The 14,993-nt window shown below is 39.4% G+C and overlaps 2 protein-coding genes across 9 annotated transcripts in view; one reads left to right on the top strand and one right to left on the bottom strand.

The window, feature by feature from the left end:
* The window catches only part of jmjd1cb (jumonji domain containing 1Cb), a 137,978-nt gene extending 132,477 nt beyond the window's left edge, over window positions 1–5,501 (top strand). For all 8 annotated transcript variants that reach the window (XM_084434496.1, XM_084434497.1, XM_084434495.1 and 5 more), the window contains 7 exons: window positions 27–117; window positions 286–416; window positions 865–987; window positions 2,588–2,727; window positions 2,917–3,093; window positions 4,229–4,360; window positions 4,596–5,501. In XM_084434496.1, coding sequence (XP_084290622.1) covers window positions 27–117; window positions 286–416; window positions 865–987; window positions 2,588–2,727; window positions 2,917–3,093; window positions 4,229–4,360; window positions 4,596–4,691 — 890 coding nt within the window. In that variant the 3' untranslated portion in view covers window positions 4,692–5,501. The remainder of the gene's footprint in view (window positions 1–26; window positions 118–285; window positions 417–864; window positions 988–2,587; window positions 2,728–2,916; window positions 3,094–4,228; window positions 4,361–4,595) is intronic.
* A 1,034-nt stretch (window positions 5,502–6,535) lies between these two features.
* Window positions 6,536–13,631, bottom strand: nrbf2b (nuclear receptor binding factor 2b). Its single transcript, XM_084434505.1, has 4 exons — window positions 13,424–13,631; window positions 12,417–12,501; window positions 8,614–8,654; window positions 6,536–8,510 (listed from the first exon to the last, which is right to left on the bottom strand). The coding sequence occupies exons 1-4, from the start codon at window positions 13,451–13,453 to the stop codon at window positions 7,899–7,901; spliced, it is 768 nt and encodes a 255-aa protein (XP_084290631.1). The 5' UTR covers window positions 13,454–13,631; the 3' UTR covers window positions 6,536–7,898.
* Between the last annotated feature and the right edge of the window lie 1,362 nt (window positions 13,632–14,993).

Raw genomic sequence — 14,993 nt, 5'->3', positions numbered from 1 at the left:
TTATGCTGATCACGCTCTCTTTACAGAACGTCCCAAGTCTAAAGATGGAGAAAGCGTGGTGTATCGACTGAAAGACTGGCCCTCGGGCGAGGAGTTTATGGCTTTGATGCCCTCCAGGTAACTCATTAACTTAGGAACACAAGAAGTAGATTTGCCAAGTAGCCATTTAGACATTAAGGGGTTGTGAATGCTGTTTCACGACACTAAACATTTCATTCGTGCATTCTGATCGGATATAGCTCTGGTTTAGTCTTGTTTTAGCATGTGCGTCATCTCATTGTGTAGGTATGATGATCTCATGAAGAACCTCCCCATGCCTGAGTATTCAGACCCCGAGGGAAACCTCAACCTGGCCTCCCATCTGCCCTCCTTCTTTGTGCGGCCAGACCTGGGCCCTCGTCTCTGCTGCGCTTACGGTACTGTCTCTCTCACATTCTCACAGGCAGATTTATTAGTAGCTTGCTATGTTTACTGCATTGTTTTACTGTGGAAAAATGTATAATTTCATCAAAAATTATATTAAATTACTGGAAGGATCTCATCAAACCTGTCATATTTCACCCCAAAAGAAAATAAAAAATAAAATGTGGCCTTTTTTAGGACCGTTTAGATTGTTTGAATTGTGGCATTGTTTTCATGATAATTAAGAATATTTTCCTCTAAATTGTGACATGAAAAAAATCTGCCATTACTGTAATGCAAAAATGCTGTACTATTTACTAAGTATTTGTATATCGTGGTAGTAATTGTTGTATTGCCTAATTATGCTTAATTTAAATGGGATTGAAATGTAATGAAATGGGAATGAAAAACTGAATGTTTTGGTAACATGCTCACTTGAATGATGTATGATCCATGTCACAGGTGTGGCGGCATCTCAGGAGCAGGACTTTGGCACAGCTAGCCTGCACATGGAGGTGTCTGACATCGTCAGCGTGCTGGTTTATGTTGGAGTGGCTAAAGGGAATGGTGTCCTTTCCAAAACGGGTAAGCCTGAGACCAACTCGCCACGCAACTGTCAACAGCCTGTCCGTTAACTTGGTCAGCCGTGTTCGAGAAAGAGACGGCGGGGGAAAAGCCTCTGCTAGAGCTGAATTGTTCCATAAACCCCTGAGCTCAGAAAAAAAAAAAAAAAAAACAGAGAACATGGTTTCCACCCTGGAAACAATGAAATGTGAGAGATGCATCTGGAATGAGTTTTCTCTGCCTGTACATGGCCATAGCAGCACTGCAAAGAGCTTTTCTCTGCACTCATCAGATTAAATCAGTAAAAACTCAATCCAAACCATGGAGAAGTTTCACATTAAAAGGGCCATATTACTATGGTATCAACTCAAAACCATTTGTAGTTTTACATGACATCATCTGCGCTCTCTCTGATCGTCTACAGTTAATTATCCGATTGGTGTCCGCTACAGTAGACAGTTCTCTAAAAGCCATTTTAACTATTCAGGGTATGATGTTACATCTGAAGCACCATAGGTCAGTGGTTCTCAACCTTTTTGACTCCAAGGCCCATGTTCGAAGGGCCCATGACTATTCCATTTGTTCTTGATTTACTGGATAAGCATTTAGGATAAGGATTTTATTTTTAAATAAATATTTACTTTATACATTATGTACTTTATTTTATATTTATAAGATATTTAAAAACTTGGCAGAACTAGAAAAATGTATGATCAATATAAATATGCCTGTGGCTCTTCAAGATTTTATTAATTTCATGACATATCCAGATCTAGAAGTCCCACTTTTAACATTAGGGCTACCTCATATATCCAGGGTTTCCAAGTTGTTGAAGCCAACCCTTAACCCTAACCCTAACCCTTACCCTAAATGAAATGAATGAAACCGAAGGGGTGACCAGAGTTCAGAGACCGGCTCCTGGTCCACTTTGATCACTTTCCTCACTGTCCTGCTCCGCTTTCTGTCTAATCTAACTAATGTTAGTCGTTTTTAGCTATTTTAATGCTTGTTTTGTCTTAAATCATTTAAGTCGCCTTGAATGTTTGCTGAGGTCACGGCCCCCTGGTTGAGAACCACTGCCATTGGTGATCACCTTTGACCCTAAGCAAAAATTTCTTCATAAGTCATGACAACATGCATTCATCAAAGAGATGCAGCAAGACCTTATCATCTGTTGTGTAAAAAAGCAGGCAGTTTTTCCCCCCGTGCCTTAAATATACAGCGTGTAAATGACTTGTACTGGCATAGTTCACACAGACGTTCATCGGTGTGATCGTGGTTGTGATTTCTGAACGACACATTTTTTGTCTTACTTTCCGGTCGTAAGTTTGAAGTAATTTTGCAATCCTTGCTTCGTGTCTCATGCCAACAGCTGCTCCTCTCCCTTCTCTCTTTCCTTCTGCGATGGCCGTTCTATTTTTAGACCACTGTCTCAGACACGAGGAGTGTATATATATATAAGCCAGATGAGCACACACACACACACACTTCTCCATTAATTTTTAAACATCGCTCCGTCTTCACAGGGGGAAGGCGCTCCCTGCCTTTGTAAAAAATTAAGCTGACTTGTGTGATGTGTTTGCTGTGTAACCGCATGAATGTGTTTGTGCCAAACACACAGGAGTGCTGAAGAGGCTGGAGGAGGAAGATCTGGATGACAACGTGAAGAAAAGATTAAAGGACTCGAGCGAGACTCCCGGAGCCTTGTGGCACATCTACACGAGCAAAGACGGCGAGAAGATTAAAGAGTTCCTGCACAAGGTTATTTTGATTTGATTTAAAATAATACAGTGGATCACTGAGGCGACGCTCACTCCCTCTCTCTGAGCGAGTGTCCTCGTAAAACCTTGCGTCCTTCTAGCACGAGGGAGTTTTATAGGATTCATTTCATATGTTTGCAGGTATGTTGTGCGCGTGCTGTTGGTTTAACTCAAGGTTTGTGCGTGACAGGTGGCGAAAGAGCAGGGCGTGGAGATCCCAGCGGATCACGACCCCATCCGTGAGCCGGGCTGGTACTTGAGCCGGAAGCTGCGTCAGCGTCTGCTGGATGAGCACGCCGTTCAGGGCTGGACTGTGGTGCAGTTTCTGGGTGATTCAGTCCTGATCCCTGCCGGAGCTCTGCACCAGGTCTCGTTGCACTCCTTCCTCTTCTGCAATGAGCAGATCGTGATAGTTCTTGATTCTGAAGGATGTATTGTGTTATTGATTATTCAGACCAAAAAAAAAGCCCACTTGATTGACATGGAAAGCAACAAAGCCTAAGGATGCCTTGTTTACCGTGTTGCTAACAAGTGTTCAGACACTTCATTATTTAAAACAAAATAATACAAATCTTTACTCATGTAAAGCCTGACATTTGAAATCATAGAAATTCTATCATTTATTTTAAATGGAACAGTTTATTGAACAAAATATATATAACAAAAGTTTGCATATGTGTTTTTTGTTGAGTATCATATTTGATAGATCTGGCTTTTATGGCTCATATAGAATGATGTAGGAGAATATGAAAAATACACTATTTAATGCAGTTGCTGATATTTATATGGCCAAAAAGGAAGATGAGATTCTGATAGCTTGTAATGTAAATCAATGAGATTAGAAGACCACGTGCATAAAACACATACAGATATCAGTTGTCACGCTATATCCCGCAATAATGTGTCTTCAGTAAGATGATATTTAAATGCTTAGTTTAATGATCAATATCCTGTAGGCAAAACATTTAATGCAATGTAATATAATGATGATTGAGAGATGAACCAATAAATGTTCCTCAAAATCCTAATGTATCATTTGATACTCACATTTTAACATGATTTTTCTGAAAATAATGTATGGGTCGCTTCACTCCAGTATGCGCTCATCTTAAAATATTACGAACAATATAAAAGTTATTCTTACGTCTACTTTATAAAAATGAGTAAAGAAAAAAGGCGCGTGTAACATTACCTGGAGGACAGTTTTAGAATTCTAATAAAAATGCCTTTGACTTGCTAAAAAAGTATGATCTATCAATCAAACAACAGAAGGCATGTGGGTTTGATTGTAGATTGCTAGTAGGTTGTGTACAACAAAATGTAGTTATTTACATTTTATTTATGTACAATTACACACACTGTATGTTATTTAGGGAAGTATATAATGAACCAATCACAGGCGCACTTCCTCTTTCTGTACTAGCTCCAGAAAGTCTTCCAGAGTCTTTATGATATAGTCCCATCAGCGCACACTCACGTTTGTGTGTGTCTCATCCGTACAGGTGCAGAACCTTCACAGCTGTGTCCAGGTGATCAATGACTTCGTCTCTCCGGAGCATGTGGTGCATTCGTTCCACTTAACCCAGGAACTCAGATCCTCCAAAGAGGAAATCAACTATGAAGATAAGCTACAGGTAGAGTTCAAACGCACTGGAAAAATCTTCAGATGCATTTTACGACACAAGTTACAAATATCACCGGTCCTCGGGTCCTTAAAAAGTGTTAAAAATGTGTTGGAATTCATTTTGATAAAATTTAAGGTCATAAATATACATTTCTTACATTTGTGGGGCCAAAAAAACAGGAATAGCATTTCAAAATAAGAGTCCCAGTGGGCTTGTCATTCTAACAGCCTGCCGTTTCTCTCAGGTCAAGAACATCTTTTACCACTGCGTGAAGAATGCCGTGGGAACATTAAAGAGGTGCTGCGCAGAGGAGGAGGAGGAAGAGGAGACCAACTCATGACACCCGTCGACACGTTCCCCCAAATATGCACACTAACGCTCACACCGCAAACCTCCAGTGCCAAGCAGAGAAAAAAAAAAACACACACCAGGAAACTGTATTTATTTGTTACCGACACCATAGCAGTATAGCCCATCAGGATGACTGTGATTGACACGCCACGCATCTGAAGATAATCCGGCAGCGCCGCTGTCACAACTAGTGTTTGTTCGTCTGTTTGCTTTCGTTCCCCTTTTGTTCTTTCCTACTGTATAGTTTCAGTGGAGAATCGTATTTATTTTCAGGAGTTCTGCTCTGTTCTCGATCAAATGTAAATGTGACTTGTACAGTTTGCTAATGGATTTCTGATGCCGCTCACTACTTTGGAGACTTGGAGTTACTGTGAGAGAGATCCGCTGTCTCGTGTCCTCATGCCATATCTTTTGAGAAGAAGAACTGCCAAACAATTGTAAACATTGTAAAGTTCTATTATGTAAAGAAAGACTTAATAAATAACACTTCAGCATTTTATTAAGAAGTATTCACTGTAAAATGGAGACATTTACAAAAAAAAAAAAAAGTTGTAATTTATTTAAGAAAACTCTCATTTCTCCTTTTTATGTTCAGATTTACTATGGTGAACTTTTGAAGTTCAATGGAAAAAGGAAATCGTACTATGCTGTGTAAATATATACATATATACATTCACTGATGTATTTTTTTAAACATGGCTTGCTTCAATTTCAAATTTTAAAGTGCAAGTGTTACATGCTTTGTACATTGAAGTTCAAAAGGGTTTTACATTTTCCATTAAAATGGATTTATCAAATACATGCCTGCCTTTTGCCTTATTGACAAGCTGAAAGAGAAATTCACACACACACACACACACAGTAGTGTCCGAAAGTGATGTCCAGAGGGGATGTTGGTTTTTAATGACCCTACGAGTTCCATTAATCCGTCAAAATGAGGAAAAAATATATATAAGGGAAGAACAAAACAATAAAATTGGTTATGGTATTTATCTAACAAAAGTATATGACAAAAAATGCAAAATACAGCTACAGCTTTTATTTCACCGTGAAAAAAAAAAATGCATAGAAAAACAAAAGCATGCATTGGAAAAAGCATACATTGACCACAACATAAGTTATAAAAAATGTATTGATTCTCTCTTGTTTTGCATGTGTTCATAATTGTCTACACTATTTGGCATGTTTCATTGCGTTATGACAAAGAAAAGAATTGACTCCAAGTATATGATTACAAAATCTTAAACAAGTTTTAATTATATTAAAATAAAGGGCGAAGTCACTTTTGGCCACTACTGTATAGTATGTATCTGTATATAGCTACAATGTATTCGTGCTGCATACATTACTGTAGCTTATTTCATCTAAAACGAGCCTCGCTGCGCAGTTCACACGAGTTTGTTCCCTCGTTGTTTCTTCAGATTCACATAATCTTTCATCGGAATGTAACAAATTGCTCCATAAATTGCTGATGTCTCCAAAAGCGAGAGAAAATAATGATAACCACTTTTAAACACGTGCTGTCATTCAAAGATTGGGCACAAGAGGACGCTATTGAGCTGTTGTGGAAATTTAGAAATGATGACCTCATATTTAATAGAGAGACAGCCTGGAATATTTTAACTAATAATTAAATAATTTATGTTAAAGTTAAACAATTCAATAGCCTCCAACTGGCGGCATAGAAACGAGTGCATTAACACAGAATTCATCAGATGTGCAGTCACAAATGTGTACCACTTTGTTGTTTTACAATAGCTTTGAATGTGGCTCATCTAATAAACTGTATTAAGTATAAGAGTCTAATGGTGGACAAACAACTCAGATTAATGCTTCCACTTGTTAAAATCTTTAATGCTTGTCAGAACAAGTAAACTCACAAAAGAATTATACATAAATTCTTGTTTTCAATATCTTAATCTTGTACGTACAGCTACTGCAGAACAGCCATTCATGCATCAAAACACTTTCGTCGTATGATTTTCATTGATTTTTACATCATAAAACAAAATGTAAAATAACAAAACAATCTTACGCACCCTGATTACTGTGGTAAACCAGTAATTAAACATTGAATTAAAAAGAATAATAATAATAAAAAGAGCAAAATGTGGATTTGGTTCCCTCTTCATGACACAAATATGAGCCATACATTCATCTCTTCCCAGGCGCGTCTGGCACATGTTGGTACGCTTTTGATTAGTGTGAGGAGTGAACCTGGTTTATTGTTAGACGATGTATGATTGTGCAATCAGTAACCTGAAAATATTAGCATCGTGATCCAGACGATCCTTGATTGATGAGTACAATGCAAAATGAAGCTGCAAAAGAACCAATAACGACGTCAGTTCATCCAGAGTTCCTGATGTGGACGAAGAGTGAAGGTTTCGGGACAACTCCATTCCTATGCTGAAGAATGACACGGCTGAGCGGGAAACAGTAGAGATGAGAAACGAAGAAGTGATACTGGAGCACGTGACATGATTATTGCTTATAGTTCTGAATGCAATCGTTTCACACTCCCAAAGTCCCTTCTCCTACAGAAATAATCCACGGTTATTAGCACGGCTGTCGGCGATCTGGCGGAGATGATTCGTTCTAGTCTACAGGACTTCTGCAATAAGGCGAAACAAGAGCTGCTGCCGCAAAGCTGCTTATCTGTGTGTGGAAACAGAATGCAGAACTAATTGCATTGATGCCTCTTGGCTTCCTCTATGCCCTAAATCTGCGCTGTTGATAGACGACTGAAACTGCATGAACACAGGTACTGCACAAAACCCTCACACACACACACTCTCACACACACACACACACACATTATAGATGTAATTCACAGTGTCTGTGTAGGAAATAGTTCTCAATTCCAAGTGGGATTTTGCTGATAAAAAGTCTGATAGCATAGTGTCCGACAGAATCTGTTCGTCTCCAATGTCCCTTTTCCCTTGTACTTCATAACAAAAAAACAAAACAAAAAATGCGTTAGAAATGTTCAAAAAGGCACACGTACTTCAAATAGAGTTGTTTTCTTTCTTCGTATATCCAATCGCTACGGGCGCCGCTGAGAAAAGTCGTGAACCAAACCTGCCGACGGCCGAGTGAGCCATCGTTTACGCCACCGAGCGCGTTTCCAGATCTTTCTAATGCGCTTCCTCTGGCACTCGATGGCGATGGAAGTCTCCCTTTGGTGCGTGAGTGTTCACAGCTTCTCTCCGTCCAGCAGCTCCTGCAGCTCCTGCTGGATGTCCTCGGGAAGCTCCAGCCCGGGCAGGTCTTCCAGAGGGATCTCCTGAGTGGGCATCTCCAGTGGAGGGAGCTGTGGGATGGGAATGTCCTTGGCCTTGCGCTCCTCGGCCGTCTGCGGAAGCACCCAGAGCTCGGACTTCTCCACGAAGTCTGCATCAGCGTAGTGCTCCTTCTTCAGCCGCACGTTCTCCGCCCGTATCTGCTCGTTCTCCTGTTTCAGCCGCTCATTGTCAGACACCAGGCGGTCCACCAGCTTGCGTAGGTCATTGATGGTGGTCTGCTGCTCTTCCAGACGGGTTTTGTCGTCTTTCTGGGCTTTGCTGCCGGCGCAGGGCTCTGGGACGGTGCCTTTGTTCTTCAGGAGGTACAGCCAGGTGTCGTACTCGCGTTCGGAGGGTTGGGCCGTTCCTCCCGGCTGTAGGTAACGGCGCGGCGTCTGGTCTGAGGAGGAGACGTGCTGGAGCGTTCTGGGCTTGTCCTCTCGCTTAGCTCGCTTCCATCGCTCCTCGATCAGTCTCTGCTGTTTGATGTGACTGTCCCTCTGAAGCTCCAGAGACAAGCGTGCCTGCGGAGGGAAAAACATCTGAACATCTCAAGAACTGATCTATCGACACAGCAAAATAATAATAAAAAAACAATACCGGACTTTGATGAGCATCTAGGCGTACCTGTTCACACTCCGTGAGCTTCATGGCCTCCTTGAGAAGGTCTGTGGAGAAACGACAGCTTATTTAAGCACACGCTTCCAGGGCTGGTTTCTCAATCACAGATTGAGCCCAGTGCTAGTCATAGATTATACAAGAATTTAAGGAGACTGAAGCACTATTCGTTTTTTGACGGTAATCGTTTCTCATGGGGATGTAAGGTCATTTCAACATTTACATGGGCTAGTCTCAGGGCTTGACATTTACTTTTTTCTTCACCAGCCACTAGAGTTGTCAAAAGTACCGACTTCGGTACCAAGTCGGTGCTGAAATGTGACGATACCAGCATTTTGAGCTCTGTTGAACGGATTCTTAAACACCTCTGATTGGCCATTGTGTCGACGCGCTCAACATATATGTCTGTGATTGGCTACAATGATCAACATGTTGTTTTTGACGCTCTTCATCGAATGCTTACACAGATACAAACTGGAGTATTTGAAAGCGCCGTCTATCAGCGGATACATTAGGGATCTGCTGATAGACGCCTGCTTTTAAATGCTCACGTGTGTATCTGTGTAAGCGCTTGGTGAAGAGCGTCAAAGATATCATTGTTGATCATCTTTGTTGATCATTGTAGCCAATCACAGACATATATGTTGAGCGCGTCGACACAATGGCCAATCAGAGGTGTTTAAGAATGCGTTCAACAGCGCTCAAAATGCTAGAGGGAAATGCTGGTATCGTCACAATTTTACATTTCAGTACCGACTTCGTATCGAAGTTGGTACTTTTGACAACTCTACCAGCCACTGTAGCTAGTGGTTTTCCACAGTTACTAGCCACTCTGCATTTTCACTGGCCAAAATTTTGGCGTCGATACCATGGGGAAAAACTGCCATATAGATATTTTTAATACAACCCCAAATCAGAAAAAGTTGGGACACTGTACAAATTGTGAGTAAAAAAGGAATGGAATAATTTACAAATCTCATAAAATATTTTATTCACAATAGAATATAGATAACATATCAAATGTTGAAAGCGAGACATTTTGAAATGTCATGCCAAATATTGGCTCATTTTGGATTTCATGAGAGCTACACATTCCAAAAAAGTTGGGACAGGTAGCAATAAGAGGCCGGAAAAGTCAAAAGTACATATAAGGAACAGCTGGAGGACCAATTTGCAACTTATTAGGTCAATTGGCAACATGATTGGGTATAAAAAGAGCCTCTCAGAAGTCAAGATGGGCAGAGGATCACCAATTCCCCCAATGCTGCGGCGAAAAATAGTGGAGCAATATCAGAAAGGAGTTTCTCAGAGAAAAATTGCAAAGAGTTTGAAGTCTACAGTGCATAATATCATCCAAGGATTCAGAGAATCTGGAACAATCTCTGTGCGTAAGGGTCAAGGCCGGAAAACCATACTGGATGCCCGTGATCTTCGGGCCCTTAGACGGCACTGCATCACATACAGGAATGCTACTGTAATGGAAATCACAACATGGGCTCAGGAATACTTCCAGAAAACATTGTCGGTGAACACAATCCACCGTGCCATTCGCCGTTGCCGGCTAAAACTCTAAACAGGATCTAGAAGCGCAGGCGTTTTCTCTGGGCCAAGGCTCATTAAAAATGGACTGTGGCAAAGTGGAAAACTGTTCTGTGGTCAGACGAATCAAAATTTGAAGTTCTTTTTGGAAAACTGGGACGCCATGTCATCCCGACTAAAGAGGACAAGGACAACCCAAGTTGTTATCAGCGCTCAGTTCAGAAGCCTGCATCTCTGATGGTATGGGGTTGCATGGGCAGCTTACACATCTGGAAAGGCACCATCAATGCTGAAAGGTATATCCAAGTTCTAGAACAACATATGCTCTCATCCAGACGTCGTCTCTTTCAGGGAAGACCTTGCATTTTCCAACATGACAATGCCAGACCATATACTGCATCAATTACAATAGCATGGCTGCGTAGAAGAAGGATCCGGGTACTGAAATGGCCAGCCTGCAGTCCAGATCTTTCACCCATAGAAAACATTTGGTGCATCATAAAGAGGAAGATGCAACAAAGAAGACCTAAGACAGTTGAGCAACTAGAAGCCTGTATTAGACAAGAATGGGACAACATTCCTATTCCTAAACTTGAGCAACTTGTCTCCTCAGTCCCCAGACGTTTGCAGACTGTTATAAAAAGAAGAGGGAATGCCCCACAGTGGTAAACATGGCCTTGTCCCAACTTTTTTGAGATGTGTTGATGCCATGAAATTTAAAATCAACTTATTTTTCCCTTAAAATGATACATTTTCTCAGTTTAAACATTTGATATGTCATCTATGTTGTATTTTGAATAAAATATTGAAATTTGAAACTTCCACATCATTGCATTCTGTTTTTATTCACAATTTGTACAGTGTCCCAACTTTTTCTGATTTGGGGTTGTATTATGTCATAATTTGGCAGCAGGTGTAATTAGGCTGCTGTCACTTTAAGACCTGACACACGGATCCATTATACTTTTACATATGAATTTTCTTTCTCAACTGAATTTTATGTTACGTTCACTTAAAACATAACTGACTGTGTTTATGTGAATACTCACCAAGACTGGCATTTTGACATTATTTTGTGTGTATTTGACTTTTTAAGTGCAGTAAGTATCGGAAAAGAACTAAATTTAGTACTGAATGAGTAAAATGATGCGCAATCCCACACCTAAATTCAAGCCCTGTAACAACAACAATGCTGACCGAGTGATCAATGAAATGAAACGAGTGAGTGAGGAGAGGCGGGTTTGTGTGTAACTCGCTGTCGGAGAGATGAGAGAGTGAGAGAGAGCAGCTGGTATTGTGTATCTTTTCTGTGGAAAATGAGCATTGGAAGTGTTTCAGATATTTCAGTATCGATATGTTATCGAAAAATCTATATTTTCCACAACACTACATTGGATGTGGTGACTTTTTAAAAGTCTACAATGGAAAAATGTATGTATATATATATATATATATATATATAAAATTAAACCCGCCAAAGTGGCTAGTAGGAGTGACTGTGTTACATGCCACTGCTGAAATAATTATTTTTAATGCAAAGCCCTGGCTAGTCTGTGAATTTATTTCCATCCAAATCCAGAAAGTCTGTGTTTTTCTGCCACCACACGAAAAATGACTAACTGCTTTTTGACAAACACAGAGGTTGTATGGTACTTTACGCATTTACATCTGTAAATTTACAAGAAGGGATCAATCCAAAAATCATTTTGCAAATCCTTTTTCACCACTATGGATATAAACCACAAATATGGAGACTTTTATTACTGAAATGCTGGAAACTGTTTCCAAGAATAATATTCCGCTCCACTATAGCGAATGGGAGCTGTCAAGTAGGAAAAGAAAATCTAAATCATGTAAACTTTTTAAACAGGACATTATTATAATTAACAGATATATTTATTATCTACATTTATGTAAATTACGGCTTGCACAGTCAAATGTATAGCCTACCTTGTAAACAAAATTACTTATTACTGCTAATTTCCAAAAAAAAAAAATTATATCCACCATTTTGAGAAATGAAATGTAAGACAGAAACCAATTCAAACTACAGTGTGCCAATTTTCATATTTTAAATAGGATATTTAAATAATTAAATAATAAATATGTTATTATTTTCCTATTATTAAATTAATGTGAATTACAATAACAGACATTTTGTTTACCGCTGTGAATAATTTGCAATCCGAAAGCACGAGTTGTTTCACTAAGGTGCCACTCCAGATGTATTTTTATAGACGTCCCCATGAGAATCACTTAAAACAGAAACCCACCTGCAGCTTTTCTGTGGCAGGAGATGGCATCTTCAAATTTCCCAGCAGCCACCAAGCGGTCTGCTTTCCTGCACTGTTGATGGGCCTGAAAGAGATGATATAACATATTACATTATTTCATCATGTGACTGATAACAGTACAGATAATCAATGACAGCTTTCCTGCTTCTAAACTCGGTCCTGGAGGGCCACTGTCCCGCAGAGTTTAGCAACACACCTGTTTGGAAGTTTCTAGAGCCTAGTAAGACCTTGATTAGCTGGTTCAGGTGTTTAATTGGGGTTGGAGCTGAACTTTGTTGAACTTTGCAGGACTGCATCAGCATGGGCTGATGGAGGGATGCTGGAAGAATTGTCACTGGAGCCATGTAGGCTAATATATGTCTAGACCGCAAAACTTACTAAATACACTCTTCTATATATCATATAGGCCTATATGTATATTGTATTTATATAATATTTGTTTTTTCTTTAGTCAATAACTTAACATTTATTAAGTTATTTAAATATCACAATATAGCTAGCAGAGGGAGAAAGAGGTGTCAAAAAAAAAAAAAACACAGATCCACTGATTTGCTTTTATCTTTTGTTCTGCTGATAATATAATCTACAATGAAAAACTAATAATCTAACCAAGCTTTCAATAACGTACTGGCATAAACGTCATAAGACTCTAGGAAATAATAAACCACACATTTAGAGTCATATGTTAATAAAGTAGGCTAACGTTACTTGTGTGTTTGTTTGTTTAAAGGTGATCAGCTGTCAGCAGTAAACAAACACACATTTAGAGGCTAACTCCGACAGACTAACTTACATAAAAACCTGAACACGGTCTATACGAAGCCTTCACATCACGGTTAACGTAATTAAAAACCCGGGTAAATGGGCTGCACGTGTTTCCGGACAGGTGAAACTCTTCACAGCTGTATTTTAATTTGTTCAGTGATTAAATGCGGCTAAGCTAACAGCAGCTAGCATGCTAATGTGGCTTGTAAACAAACACTTACGAGATTGAGAGGACTGTCCAGCACCTCCATTCCTTCATCGACTACAGCCTCAACTACACGAGGGACTCATTGGCACATTATTGTGTTTTTACCGGGACCAGAGACTCTGGTTTCACCGGTTACTCATCCACTGCTACAATAGACGAGCAAAAACACCAACTTCCTCCTCCGCGACGTCACCGCCGCGTCACATTACGACCTACGTGTCGTGAAAGCGCTGTTCCTCTCGTCATTTCAACTTCCACATTTGCTAAAACACATTTCTAGAAACCTTAACCCATTTTCTCACAACATTAGACACAAAACTAAGTCTTCAAACTACATTCACAAAACCATCGAATCTTCAGGCAAAATCAAACAATCGCCTCAAAACCATTTCACCTGTTCTCAAAGTCGAACAATGCTTTCAGATCATACACACATCAGGCTAGATAAACAATACAGAGCATTCATCAGACACTACATCAAAAACTGGAGAACACAGCTTCCAGAGCATGAGTTTACAGTTAAAAAGAAAAAAAGTAGGCCTATAATGCATACAGCAAACTAATTTACGTTAAAGTATAGTAACCACAACTTAGTAAGGTTGTGGTGTATACTGTACTGAAAGTAGGCTATATTGTAGCCTATAAGTGTAAAAACTAAAAGAAACCTGGATGTTTATATCATATGAATAAAAGTTTCCCTCCTATAAAGTGATTGAGTGCGTTCATATCGATCAGGTTTTTTTTTTTTTTTTTTGATCTCTTTATGAACTTTTTGAAGCGTCAAAGTGTCAGTTGTGTTAGCTGTCAATGGAGGCGCAGAAAGCTCTCAGATTTCATTAAAAATATCTTCATTTGTGTTCCGAAGATGAACGAAACTCTTACGGGTTTGGAACGATATGGGTGAGTAAACGATGAACTATCCTTTTAACTTTTTCTGCTTGTGTTATATATGCAAAAATGTGTTTTAGTGCGTGAGAATGCTGTTAAGAGTTTTGCAAAAAGAGTGCATGAGATTTGGAAATGGTGCCTAACTGCCTGAACTTGTTTAAGGTTTTGCAGAAAGAGTGAATTATTCGACAAATTTAGGCCTTTGGAGAATTTGGTACAGAGAGTGGAGTTTAGCGTCGTAGCAATTGATGAAAGCTGTTAAAAAAGCGAAATCATATCACAATAACATGTTTTATCCTCAAAACGCGTCTCGTTATATGATGTTCAAACTCTGTTCTGGAGTTCTGTGATGTTACTTCACCACTAGAGGACGCTTCTGTCCGACAAATTACTTTTTTTCTTCCTCTTCTTTCTTTCTTTCTTTTTTTTTTTTTTTTTACATGTACCATGTTTCCTTTTTTGACTTGTTCAAGCACTCTGAAATCCCTAAATATATATGATATATAAACGCAAAATATTGCTTTCTGATTTTTGTAGCCTACCGGATGGGTACTTTGAATCAACAACATAACAACAAAGCTACATAATATTATTTTGGTATAAATATTAAGATAATTGAACAGATATTCATAAATAAACATAAAATATAGGCCTAATACAAATTCACTATAAATGTATATAATATATAAAATGGT

This window comes from Rutilus rutilus (genome assembly GCF_951802725.1).
Source record: "Rutilus rutilus genome assembly, chromosome: 16".
Taxonomy (NCBI): Eukaryota; Metazoa; Chordata; class Actinopteri; order Cypriniformes; family Leuciscidae; genus Rutilus; species Rutilus rutilus.
This window is presented reverse-complemented; position numbering and strand designations above follow the sequence as displayed.

Bases quoted from the DNA above. Each gene is read 5' to 3' on its own strand.
- nrbf2b (XM_084434505.1), bottom strand. From the start codon at position 13,453: ATGGAGGTGCTGGACAGTCCTCTCAATCTC. The intron at 12,502-13,423 runs GTAAGTGTTTGT...CATCTCTTTCAG, and splicing joins TGGACAGTCCTCTCAATCTC to GCCCATCAACAGTGCAGGAA. The intron at 8,511-8,613 runs GTACGCCTAGAT...TTCCCTCCGCAG, and splicing joins AGCTCACGGAGTGTGAACAG to GCACGCTTGTCTCTGGAGCT.